The 12,868-nt window shown below is 34.9% G+C and overlaps 1 protein-coding gene across 2 annotated transcripts; it reads left to right on the top strand.

The window, feature by feature from the left end:
* Positions 1 to 4,749: 4,749 nt before the first annotated feature.
* On the top strand, positions 4,750 to 10,525 carry LOC108407607 (myelin P2 protein). Of its 2 annotated transcripts, none has more exons than XM_017677073.3 (4): positions 4,750 to 5,196; positions 7,164 to 7,336; positions 7,549 to 7,650; positions 8,646 to 10,525. In XM_017677073.3, the coding sequence occupies exons 1-4, from the start codon at positions 5,124 to 5,126 to the stop codon at positions 8,694 to 8,696; spliced, it is 399 nt and encodes a 132-aa protein (XP_017532562.1). In that variant the 5' UTR covers positions 4,750 to 5,123; the 3' UTR covers positions 8,697 to 10,525. The 2 variants fall into 2 exon arrangements, with proteins under 2 accessions (XP_017532562.1, XP_073085868.1); XM_073229767.1 differs by lacking the exon at positions 4,750 to 5,196 and adding an exon at positions 5,223 to 6,225.
* Positions 10,526 to 12,868: the final 2,343 nt, after the last annotated feature.

Here is a 12,868-nt window from a genome sequence, read left to right as displayed (position 1 = left end):
GTGGTTATAGGGAACATTGATATATGCTTTTTATTTCTGCAATCAATAGTTTTTGCCTTCTGTCTTTAAGACTATCTTGCTAAGAATTTCTTAATTTTATTAGTCTTTAAATATTTTTTATTTCAATTATATTTTCTATATATGCTTGTTTTTGTTAATATCTGTTCTGTCAATCATCTATTTTTATTGAGTATTGTTTCTTTTGCTTTTTGGGCATATTTTCCTGTCTCTTGTTCTACTTAATTTTGCTTAATAATGTATGAAACAATCCTGAGAAAAAAGAAAAGGCTAGGGGGGATTACATGCCTTGACTTCAACCTCTACTATAAAACAATAGTAATCAAAACAAGTAATCTGTCATAAGAACAGACCCAGAGATCAACAGAAAGGAATAGAGAGCCCAGATACAGACTCATGCATGTATGGTTTATTCATATATGATAAAGGAGCCATGACTATACAATGGGGAAAAGACAGCCTCTTTAACAACTGGTATTGGCAAAACTGGACAGCGACATGTAAGAGAATGAAGCTGGACTATTTTCTAACTTCATACACAAAAGTAAACTCAAAATGGATCAAAGATCTGAATGTAAGTCATGAAACTATAAAACTCTTAGAAGAAAACATAGGCAAAAATATAAGGATGAGAAATTTTTTCCTGGACACAACTCCTTGGGCAAGGGAAACAAAATAAAAATAAACAAGTGGGACTACATCAAACTAAAAATCCTCTGTACAAAAAAGGACACCATCAGCAGAACAAAAAGGCATTCTCTCTACAGTATGGGAGAATATATTTATAAATGATTTATCTGATAAGGGGTTAACATCCAAAATTTCTAAAGAACTCATATGAGTCGATACTAAAAAAAAAAAAAGTAACCCAATTAAAAAAGGGTAGAGGACCTGAGCAGACACTTCTCCAAAGATGAAATACTAATGGCCAATAAGCATATGAAAAGATGCTGCACATCATTAACCATCAGGGAAATGCAAGTTAAAATCACAGTGAAATATCATTTCACATCACTTAGAATGACCACTATCCAAAAAACAAGAAACAACAAATGCTGGCCACGATGTGGAGAAATAGGAACCCTCCTACACTGGTGGGAATGCAAATTGGTGCAACAGCTATGGAAAACAGTATGGAAGTTCCTCAAAAACTAAAAATAGAAATACCATTTGACTCAGTAATTGCACTCCTAGGAATTTACAAAATCCCTGATTCAAAAAGATATATGCATCCCTATGTTCATTGCCACACTATTTGCAATAGCCAAGATATAGAAGCAACCTAAATGTCCATCAAAGATGAATGGATATACACAATGGAATATTTTTCAGCCATAGAAAGAAGAGAAATCCTGCCATTTGGAACAACATGTATGGATCTAGATGGTATTATGCTTGGTAAAATAAGCCAGGTGGAGAAAGACAAATACCATGGTTTCACTTATTTGTGGAATATAAAAACAAAGCAAAACAGAAGGAACAAAACAGCAGTAGACTCAGACACTGAGAAGTGATTAGTGGTTATCAAGGGATAAGGGTTGGGGTGTGGAGAAGTAGGGGATAAAGGGGCACAATAATTCGCAATCACAATATAAGTTGATCATGAGGACTATCGAACCACTGTGATCTACATTTGAAACCAACATAAGATTGTATATTAATGATATTTTAATAAAAATAAATAATGAAAAATTGTAGAAATAAATTTAAGCTGGGGTGACATTGCGTTCTTTCAGACAGAGTTTACATTTGTTTCTGTCTGATAGCTAGGTTCACTAGCTGTGCCAGATAATACTAAACTCATTTTAGGAACTGAATTGATATTAGCACAGGTCTGTTTTCAGTTCACCTCTTCCATGTAACAGCCTTTCAAACCAAACCAGAGGACAGTGATTAACCAGTACTCCCTCTCATTTTCTCCTAAACTAGTAACACTGTCCTAAATGGTTCCTGACTTCTGCCTCTTACTGGCTGCATGCAGAGTTCATAGATCCCTAGAGGGACAGCTGCCCCCAATACTGGGCTTGTTTCTCTGAGCTTTTCTTTTTACCCAAGTCCTAAACCCTTCATTTTTCTCTACCTTTTTAATCTCTCTGATGCCTTGAAGAATTTTCTTTTTTAGTTTTCTCCATCTTTTCTAATATGTCACATTTGGAAGCTTAGATTAATTCCTTCAACTATCATGAGGAAGTAAAAATTCTAAGGCCCATTTTTGTTATCTTCACAACTGTTTTTTAAAAATCACCATTTTTATTGGATATATCTCCTAGTATCATATGGTGTAATTTTCCTGCCTTCAAATATTATCATATTATTTCTATTTAAAAACAATTTCATACTCACTAGGATTAAAATTTCTTGCTTCAAGCCTTCATTAAATCACTTGTGGTGTGTAAGTTCCACAAGAGCATGGCATTTTGCTCGATGATGTTTAATCAGAACCTTGAATGGTGCCTTGCACGTACTAGGTTCTTGATACTTTTGCAAGTAAACGAATGAAAGGAATGGAGCCAAGTCTTTAGCATTCAAGTGGAGGATCATGATTTCTTTGTTCATTTGCTACAGGATTGTTGATTATCGCCATTCCAAATAAATAGTTGGAGGTAGCTTGAAGACACTATGTAAGGAATATTTACTTGACATGTTATACAGAGAAGGATTTTGTGATCTATTTTGTTTGGACCGCTGGATGTTCTTTTCAGTGTGTGATTCAAGAACCTCCTGTATGATGAAAATTTACATAGGCAATATATCAGTGAAAGGTGAACCTGTACATGGCAAGACTATATCTATTTTACAAACATTTAGCTCAAGTCTAAACATATGTGTCTAGTTATAATATGGTTCTTGTATTTATTATCTATCCTTTCTTGCTAAGATTTTGATGACTTTCTTAGCTAGGAGTGATTTAATGTCCCAAGCCTGGCTAAGTCTGTGTCTTCTGTCATTGCTTTGATCTGTGCTTTTGACTCATATTTGAGCCTGAACATTTGTCTTGACCCACATTGCTTAATTCCAGTAGCCAGGCACATGGTTGATGAAACTAAAGTACAAAATTCTTTTATTTGTCTAAGATTGCTTCAAGGTTATAAGCCTTGCCAATACAGAGCTCAATTTTTAAATTTAAAACTCCATGGCCATTCCTATGTGCAATACAGGGACTGCTGAAAATTCATACAGCTCTGAATGCAAGGGCTCAGCTTGAGAGGGAGGGTCTGATAATCCTTCATAGATTCAGGCAGAACATTCATGTTGAATGCTGAACTTCTCAATAAAGTAGGGCTGACAAAAAAAGACTTTGGAGGTATAAGTGATACTATCAGTCATTTTTATTAAGTGTTTTGGATGAGAAAATATTACATCCACTCATTAAAGCCCTTTCTTTCATGGCTGTTTTTGTTATACCAGTACAATGTATTCCCTCCAGTTACATTGTCTTGGGTCTAAGATTGGGTTAGCTCGTTAGATGAGGAATTTTCCTAGTCACTATTTCATTCCCACTTTGAATTATCTGGCACAGGAAATGTAAGCTGAGACTTGGGCTCACTGTATATGATTACATATTTTTGTCCCAACTTAGACCCTAAGCACATAGTTGCGATTGTCATGGCACAGCTATGGCATCAGTAGCTGGGCTCTGAGGCCAGCAATTCTACTTGTTATGAGCAAATAGATCATGGGATATTTTCATTGTTGTAGAGAGTATCAACCTATGTACTAAATAAATAAATTCCAGTCGTCTAGTTGTCTCACAGGCAGGATAAACACCAGTGTGAAAAACCTGCTAGGAGAAGGTATAGAAGCAACTAGATATTCCTAAGAGCATCACTGATATTTAATGTGGCCTTTATTTGCTCCCCCTGGTCAAAGGAGGGCTCTGATGTATCACAGTAGTCTGGATGTCTCACCTCTTAATGTTCACGTCTCTTGATTTTTGAGCAGAAAATAAGTTTCTCTGTCCATTCATGACACCTAACCTTTGGCCAAGGCCTCTGTGCACATATAGTATAGGAGGAGCAGTGGTGGGACTACTGTAGGAGACACTGGCCCAGAGTCCAGGCCAGAGGCCCAGAAGACTGGGAACAAGCAAATCTTGCATCTGCTTATGTAAGTTTTAGGAGCAAGTTCCCTAACTTCCCCAAGCTCCGGTTTTCTCATTGATAAATGGATATAATAATAGTACCTAATTCTTGGAGTTGTTGAGAGGATTAAATGAAATCATCTATATTAAGCTCTTAGCATAGTGAGTGGCCCATAGTGAACACTCAATATATAGTAGTATTATTTTTATAGAAAAATTCTTTCTCTTTATAAATTAATTTAAAGAATTTAAAGTTGTTGTGTTAACTAAGAGCCTGCTTAATTTGGGCTTAAGTTTTTTAGATGGAAATCTTTGCTGAGGTCAGAGAGCATGGTATAGTGCTACTTTTTGTCCATCCCATGAATACAATTTCTGTGCTCTGCTGTAATAGACTGACCGTATTGTCTGCCTACTCTGCCTGCCTGGGATATGTGAACTATGCCAAGCCTCCCTTACCTATGAATACTTCCTCACACTGCTCCCCTGCATTTCTCTCCCACAACATATTTGAGGCGGTTATCACAATACTCATGGACATTTTCCTCTTTCTTTTCTTTCAGTAAGAATTCTTAATTGTGCAGACTCAGGATTGAGAGTGTCCAAGATGCCTAAACACACACACACACACACACACACACACACACACACACACACACACACCTCTCTCATTCATCCATTTATGCTCATATAATAGGGTTTTGTATAAGACTCAATTCATGGAGTCTTTTCCGAAACATTAAGGATCTAAGCATTTCTTAAAAATGTAAGATCAGCCAAAAGATTTTTTGAAGGTTCAGATAGGACTGTTTTATTTTTATAAAAATTTGTGGAGACTAAAGGAAACATTATATGGGGTTTTCTTTCATCTACTAGATTATTCAATCCTGACACCTCTTTTCCCCATTGGATCTCTGTGAGAGTCACATGCTTTGGGCATCTTTGAAAAGACTCTTCTGAGGCTTCAGCATCTCATTTGGGTCTTCTGAATCTCACCCAGAACTGTGTTGAATTCTCATCTATCACAATGAGCAACAGATTCCTGGGCACCTGGAAACTTGTCTCCAGTGAGCACTTTGATGATTATATGAAAGCTCTGGGTAAGAAACACTCTTTGTTGTGGGTGAGAAGATCCCTTAAGAAAGCTGCATGCCTATTTCCTTCTAACTCCTTTTCTAGGAATCTGGGGAGGTTTGCACAGGCTGAAGTACAATCCTCTTCTGGAATTTTAATCTTCTATTGTGTCATTCAGGTTATTTTTTTTTGCATTTTTGTTTGTGGTAATTTTAATAGGTTTTAACCTAAATGAGAGATGCTTAAATGCATGGAACTCCCACTGATTCCAAAGACAGTTTCATATGAACAGGGCTTTGGTTTCAGACCTGGAGGAAAGAAATCTTGGAAACTTAGTCAACCCATTCTCTGGCTTTCCTGAAAGTTTGCTTTGTAACAACTGAAGTGCTCATAAAATAAGCAGTTGAGTGTATTAAAGTTAATATAAAGCATCGATTTATATTGTTTAGCTAAACCAGAGCTTTCTCTCTATGGCTCTAGGTTGTCTGTTATTAAACAACCATGTAGATAGAGAGTTTGTAAAAAGTAAATGCTTCATAAGACAGGATGTTCACAGCTTAGGGAATTCACTGAGAGAAGAAAAATTGAATTGTCGGAGTGAATTCAAACTCAGTTACCCTCTTATCAGGCTTTCTTGCAGTTAGAGCAATGGATGGAGATGGGAAGTCCAGTCATGAGTTACATCAACTTAATTTGATACTATTTCTAGACAATGTTCCATAGATATGCACATGATAGATGTGAAGAGTTTAGAAATTTCCAGAGAGGTATAAATATAATAGAAAGTGATTATTGACCAATGACCCAGATTGTTATTCTTGTTGAAATGCCTGTAGCTTCACTTACCTGTTCAAAAAGCTTATGAGAAAGGTTCTGTTTTTAGGTAAAATAAGCAAAATTGTGTCATGGATCATTGCCTGGAAAACTATGAGAATTTATGGGGATAGATCTGCACTATGGACTGGTTAGATTTATGGACTTTACAATTGAAGAAGAAGCAAAATACAAGAAAGTCTCAGTGAAGGACTCGCTGTCATTTTCAAATGTTAGAGTGCGTAAGTATACCTAGCAGTTTGGTAAAAATGTAGATTATCAGGCTCTACCACAGAGATTATAATTTAGTTTGAAAAATATTATCCTAAACCATATAAAACAACAAAAGATTACTCAGAATTAGAAGAAAAGATACAGTTCACAGTTCTTTATTAGCTGTAACTGTTCATTTGTTTAGCATATATGTAACATACAAATATAATAATATATATTGTTTATGTACATGTAAACCAGGTTTTCTTTCATGTATTTCTCTCATTTGACATTTCTCCTTTCCATATATTTCTATAATATTGGATAGTAATAGTAATAAACCCTGAGTTTAATTTTATTTTATTTTTCAAATGAAGAAAATTAAAAAAAAATCATTTTACTTATCTATGATCATTTGGATTGATACTGATTGAAGGGAGGTGGACAGTTTTTCCCACCAGCTAGACTTAAGAGCCACAACCAGATCTCAGAAATGAGATTCTTTCAAGGATGTCAGGGGTAGTTCTTTTCCTACCTTAATACATTGAGGGAAAAAAATCATAGATTACTGTGTATGTGTCCTACTCTCATTTAAAAAATATATCTATAATATATATATGTACAAACTAAAATGTTATAATGATCTATATAAAATATTAATTAGTGATTTTTAATGGAGTATAGGATTGGATGTGGTAAAAGTAGATGACTCACACTGTTTAGGCTGAACAGTTTTATCTTTAAAATCTGCAGATATTACCTTTGTAATAACAAAACCTGAAATATTCAAGTTCATGGACATGTTTCCCATTAGGTGGTGAGACATGGGCAGAAGTCCTCAGCAGACAGGGGCACACCTGCCACCCCACACACCTGGAGCACCGCTGAGAGTCAGCTCTGGCTGCCCGCCGTCCCTCCCGGTATGCTCTCTGGGTCAGCACAGTTCTAACACTATCTTGATTTACAGGTGTGGGGTTAGCCACCAGGAAACTGGGAAATTTGGCCAAACCCACTGTGATCATCAGCAAGAAGGGAGATATTATAACTATAAGAACTGAAAGTACCTTTAAGAATACAGAGATCTCCTTCAAGCTGGGCCAGGAGTTTGAAGAAACCACCGCTGACAACAGGAAAGCAAAGGTAAACTTTCATATTTCTCTTCAAAGTTGTCTTGTGTATGGCTTGAGAGAAGATTACTCCTGCTACTCTTCAAAAGGGTAGACTACTCAATTCTATGAGAAATAAATGTGCCTCATAAGATATCTATTATGAAAAAGATTTAACACTGAATGAATTGCCTCTTTAGTCAACCAAAGCCCAAGCGTGCCAATGAGGTGAACTTGTCTTTGCAGAGCCTTGTGACCTTGGCAAGAGGCTCCTTGAATCAAGTGCAGAAATGGGATGGCAAAGAGACAACAATAAAGAGAAAGTTGGTGGATGGGAAAATGATAGTGGTAAGATTATTTTCACTTCTAACGCTGTCTAAATAGAGATTTGATTATATTATTTTCAAAAGAAATTTTTCCTTTGCAATCCAAATGGATAAGAATGACTAAGAATAAAGAGTTAATGCTTGGGTAGTATTTAAAACATAAAGACTCATCTACAAGTACTTTACACATAGGTCCAAGACTTTAACAATCTGTTATTTCAGAAATGACAACACCTGAAAATGAGAGTACAGTTCAAAGAAAGTAAAGATAAATCTCACTAGTTTGGACTCAGAAAGAGAAAAGCAAGTCTTAAGTTTTAAAAGCAAAACAAACACCAAAAGGCACAGCTGTAGAATATTTGTAGATATCTAAGCATTTTTGCTTTAAGAATCTGTAGTATCTTGGACCAAACTATGTCAATAATTTAAGATCAGCTCACGGGATCCTTTTTTAGTCAGCAAATAAGAATTATGACCGATGTTACATGAGATGACTTAAATTTTTTTTAAGTTTTAGGTTCTGTGCTTAATAATTAACACATACATTGGATGTAAATAAATTGATTTGATATTTTAATGTTTCTTTCTTTAGTACAGATATTCTTATCCTTAGTTACACAATAGATTTACATAGGGAGTAAATACCAACATGGGGCCTCCAACACAGATCAATCAAATGCATAGCTCTTGGGGCAAGAAGGAGCTATTAGTATTTTTAAATATTCCTCAGATAATACAGATGTATAGACAGTGTTTTGAAAATTATTGTTTTAGTAGACTTAAATACATTCAAATTATGCATAAAGAACTGCCACTTTAAAAACATTCTTCTGCTATAACAGATTGACTGCAAAACTATTTTTCCTACTTCAATGGTCCTAATTCTGAATTATTGGAGACTGATATTATCCCTTTCTAAGTTTAATCTTATGAGTTTTTTAAAATTTGTTTTTATTACAAATTTGCTATTATCTAGTTTGAGTTTTAGATATTTAATTGATCTCTCTTTTTCTTAAGGAATGTAAACTGAAGGGAGTGGTCTGCACCAGAATTTATGAGAAGGTCTAAGAAAACTGTTTCTTCATTGAAGTGATATTTCATCATTTGATATTGGAAATCAACTGTTTCAACTGGCAAGGCCAGACTACACTGCAGATTTTTTTTTTTTTTTGCTTTTATTTAAATGGATCAGATAGGCAAAGGCCTAAACTGAGGAGTAATCTAAAATTCAGTGTTGTTTAAACATTTTCAGTTTGCATGCATGTCCTTACCATATTAAAATATGTATATTAGCCAGAGCTAAATACTGATAATGTCATTTAATTATCTGCAAAATTCTAATGTATATTGTGCTTTGTATATTGAAATTATAGTGAAAGGAAGTAAATATATCCATCAGTGGTTGCAAACTCAAATGCCTTCAGAGGCCAGGAGAGTAATATGGGAGGAAGATTAGAAGTGAGCTCATCTAGAAAGAGCTGTTTTAAATTAAGGAGTTCTAGTTCTGGCTACAATGGCAGGCTCTACCCCACACCATTTTTTAAAACTAAGGAGTAATTTATAGACAGTGAAATGCACAGCTATTAAGGGTAGAGTTCAATCCATTGCAACAAACACATGCACCCATACAACCTACATCCTGACCAAGATAGAGTACATTTCCTAAGGAAAGTTTTCTCACATCCCTTTTTGGTCAGTGTCCTGCCCTGTCCCACCTCCACCAAAAGCAATCGTGATTTGGTTTCTATCATTTGGTTTTTACATTATCCTTCTCTTTAATGTTTGGATTTTTATATAAAGAATATCTATTGTTTTTAATCCAGAAAAGTATACGTTTTGTAAATGAAGAAGCAGAGCCAGGAAACTTTTAAAAAATCTTGAAACAAGGAAAACAACTGCTTCTGTTCTATGCGGCCTAAACCACCACTTTGCATACACAGACATACTGTACTCATTTGCAACCACAGTGCTCCTACTTTTTTGTGTTCTGCTTCTTGTAACTTAATATTCTAATAAAGATTCTTCCACATTTAAACATGTGATATGCCATAGTTTATTATGGTTCTATAATATAACTGTTTTATTTTTAAGTTATGTCCAGTTTGGAGTTATTACAGACTATCTTGCAAAAATGACCTTCATGTATTTTCATGTATATATATTTGACTGTGCTGAATACCTTTTTAAAGAGAAGAATTAGTGAGTCCAGGAATATGGAAAACCTGGTGGTGTCTTACTGAATATTTCTGTATTGCTTTTCTAAGAGTCATTACTGATTGGTCACAATGCAACCAGCAGCATATGAGTCATTATACTAGCAATAACAGCTGTTGAACATTATGTGTGTACTACATGCAAGCTCATTCACTCTCTATCACATGATTCACATGTTATGCTGCCATATTTAATAACATTTTTACACACACAACAACCCTATCTGGTAGAAAATATTATCATCCCCATTTGATAAAAGTGGAAACAAGTGTAGAGTGAGATGCAAAGTCATAAAGTGGTAGAACCAGGATTTGTCTCTGTTTGAAGAGAGGTCATCTGCTAAACCCTTACTCTATTTTGCCTCCTTTGCCACACTTGCCTATTAGATACATGGTTGTTTCTTGTAATATCCTGAAGAGTATGCTCTTAGGGGTTACTTTAGCATGTCATCAAACTTCATATAAATGTAATCATTGCATTATATGTCCTCATCTGTTTTTCTTTTTAAACAAGGCATAATATTTTTGAAATTATCCATATTGTCACATACAGCAGTAGTTTGTTCCTTTTTATTGCTACATAGTATTCCATTGTGTTACTATATCACAGTTAGTTTATCCATTTTTCTCTTAAGACAGTTGGGCTATTTTCAGATTTGGGCTATGATGAATAAAGCCACTATAAACCTTCTTGCACCAGCCTGTTTGTGGACATATGAATGTATTTCTAAGGCATAGAATAACTAGGCATGGGATTATTGGATACAGTTGGCTTTGGACAGGCAGGAATAGGGGACTACTGTGCCCAAGTAACAGTAATACTGCTTCAGAGGTGCTGCATGATTAAGCAAATGAGAAAATATGTTAAGGTTGTTAGGAGCCAATATTTCACTGTGGAGGAAAGAATATGGAATGAGGGAAGGCAAGAAAGAACCATGTGATAATGGATTGGAATAGATATAAATTCATTGTTTCTAAGGCACATGTGTAAATGTATATATAATTTCACATGGATATCTTCATGTATTTATGTGTATGTATATGTGTATACACATTCATATATTTCCTAGTTTTATCTAAATAGCTTAGAAGAAAAGACACCTCAGTGGAAATGAGCATACCTACTGCCCTGGTGTCTAATATCATTCCCTACTAAAAGTAATGATGGTTTCTTTCAGAAACAACTGATTCCAATTTGAGGACAGGGCAGGTACTAGATGACCCTGAAATATCTTGGTATGCCAGAAAGTAAGCAAGTATTATGAAAAAATGATGCAGGAATGTCAACAAAATATGAGAACCAGCTTGAAGGTGTTCCCATTGGCCAAAACAAAATAATTGAGAAGAATCATAAATTATAAAACATTGGGGAAAAATAAGAATCCATGGATCCATAATACTAATAGGGATAGAAAGAGATAAAATATGAAAGCAAGAGAGAAAGAAAGGGAAAGAAGAGTTTTCCTTAGAGTGGAATGCCATGGGCTGACTGGTAGATGTGAAGGGCGTGCTAGAATTGGAGAGTCATCATTTTTTGAACTATACTGGCTTAGGCAAGAATTACACTAAAGCTGGAGGGAAATTTTAATTAGGAGCAAGGGATTAGTTTCTTCTTAAAGTATCTCCTCACAGATTGCTTATTAGTTATAAGGCGAAAAATGTAGTAACTATGGAGTGGAAAAATTGGACAACCCCTTGACTGGGTAATCAACATTAACCTGGCCAGTGAAAGGCAATGCACACTTGCCTTCAAATGTGATACCCTGAGAAGTAAGCAACATCATTTGTGTAGTGTTCCAGCCTGGAATCTATATGTGGGCTAATCATGAGGAAATACCAGACAAATTTCAAATGAAGAATGTTCTATTACAAAAGAAGAAGAGAGTGTTGACTATCTTTGAAAATATCAGTGTCACAGAAGACAAAAAAGACTTTGCAGAAATGTTCCAGATTAAATGTTCCTAAAAATACATGACAACTAAATGAGTGATTCTGGACTGGATTCTGTGCTAGAAGTAAAATAAAAGTTTCAAAGGACAATATTAGGTCAATTGGCAAATTAAAATATAGATGGTAAATTAGATTGGAAGTGTACTATAATTATATTAAGACAACATCCTTATTCTTGTGAAAAAAGACACTGAAGTATTTGGGGGTAATGTATCATATGTATGCAATTTATTCTCAAAAACTTCAGAAAAAAGTATTTTGTGTGTGTGTTTGTGTGTGCACATTTTATGCACATACATAAAGAAAGCAAACAATTGCTAAAGCAAATGGAGGGTTGTGGGGAGGCACTGGCATTAGAGCTCTGTAGTATTAAAAAATAGTCTTAGAGTATAATTCTGATTCTCTATGTTTTTATATAACAAAAAGTTCCTTTTGACATATGTTGGCTAAGAACCTCATACTTGATAGTCTAAATTCCAATTAGCTACTTACTAGCTCTGTGTCATTGGGCAAATTACTTAAACCCTTTGCCCCTCACTTCCTTCATTGGTAAAAACAGAAATGATAACATGCCTCAAAGAGTTGTGAAGAATAAATAAGTTAATACATGTAATGTGCCTGGCACATTATAAAGTGTATTGTTATTATTATGTGTCTAATAACATATGCGATATTCTAATCATTTTATTATACCTCAAAATGAAGAAAACTTCACAAGATCTCAGAGCTGATGATGTTGATTTGTACACTAAGTAACTAAACTTATTAAGAATATTATTTACACAAGGATGAAAACAATTAAGAAACCTATTAAGATGAATCCACAGGAAAGCCAACAAACATTGCTGTATGACTCTGCTAATCTAAGAAACTTTTAAAAATGGCAATCGATGATTACATAATTTTAAGGAGACTCATACTATAAAAAATAGATGAGGATGAGGGAAGTTTGGAGGCGAGTAATGGGACAGTTGCAATTTTAAAGTGGTCAGAGTTAGGTATCATTGAAAAAATGACGCTTGAGTCAATATTTGGAGGAGACGTGAAGAGCTCGAGGCATTTTAACAAACCTTCTTT

The sequence above is a fragment of the Manis javanica genome, chromosome 2 (genome assembly GCF_040802235.1).
Source record: "Manis javanica isolate MJ-LG chromosome 2, MJ_LKY, whole genome shotgun sequence".
Classification (NCBI taxonomy): domain Eukaryota; kingdom Metazoa; phylum Chordata; class Mammalia; order Pholidota; family Manidae; genus Manis; species Manis javanica.
This window is presented reverse-complemented; position numbering and strand designations above follow the sequence as displayed.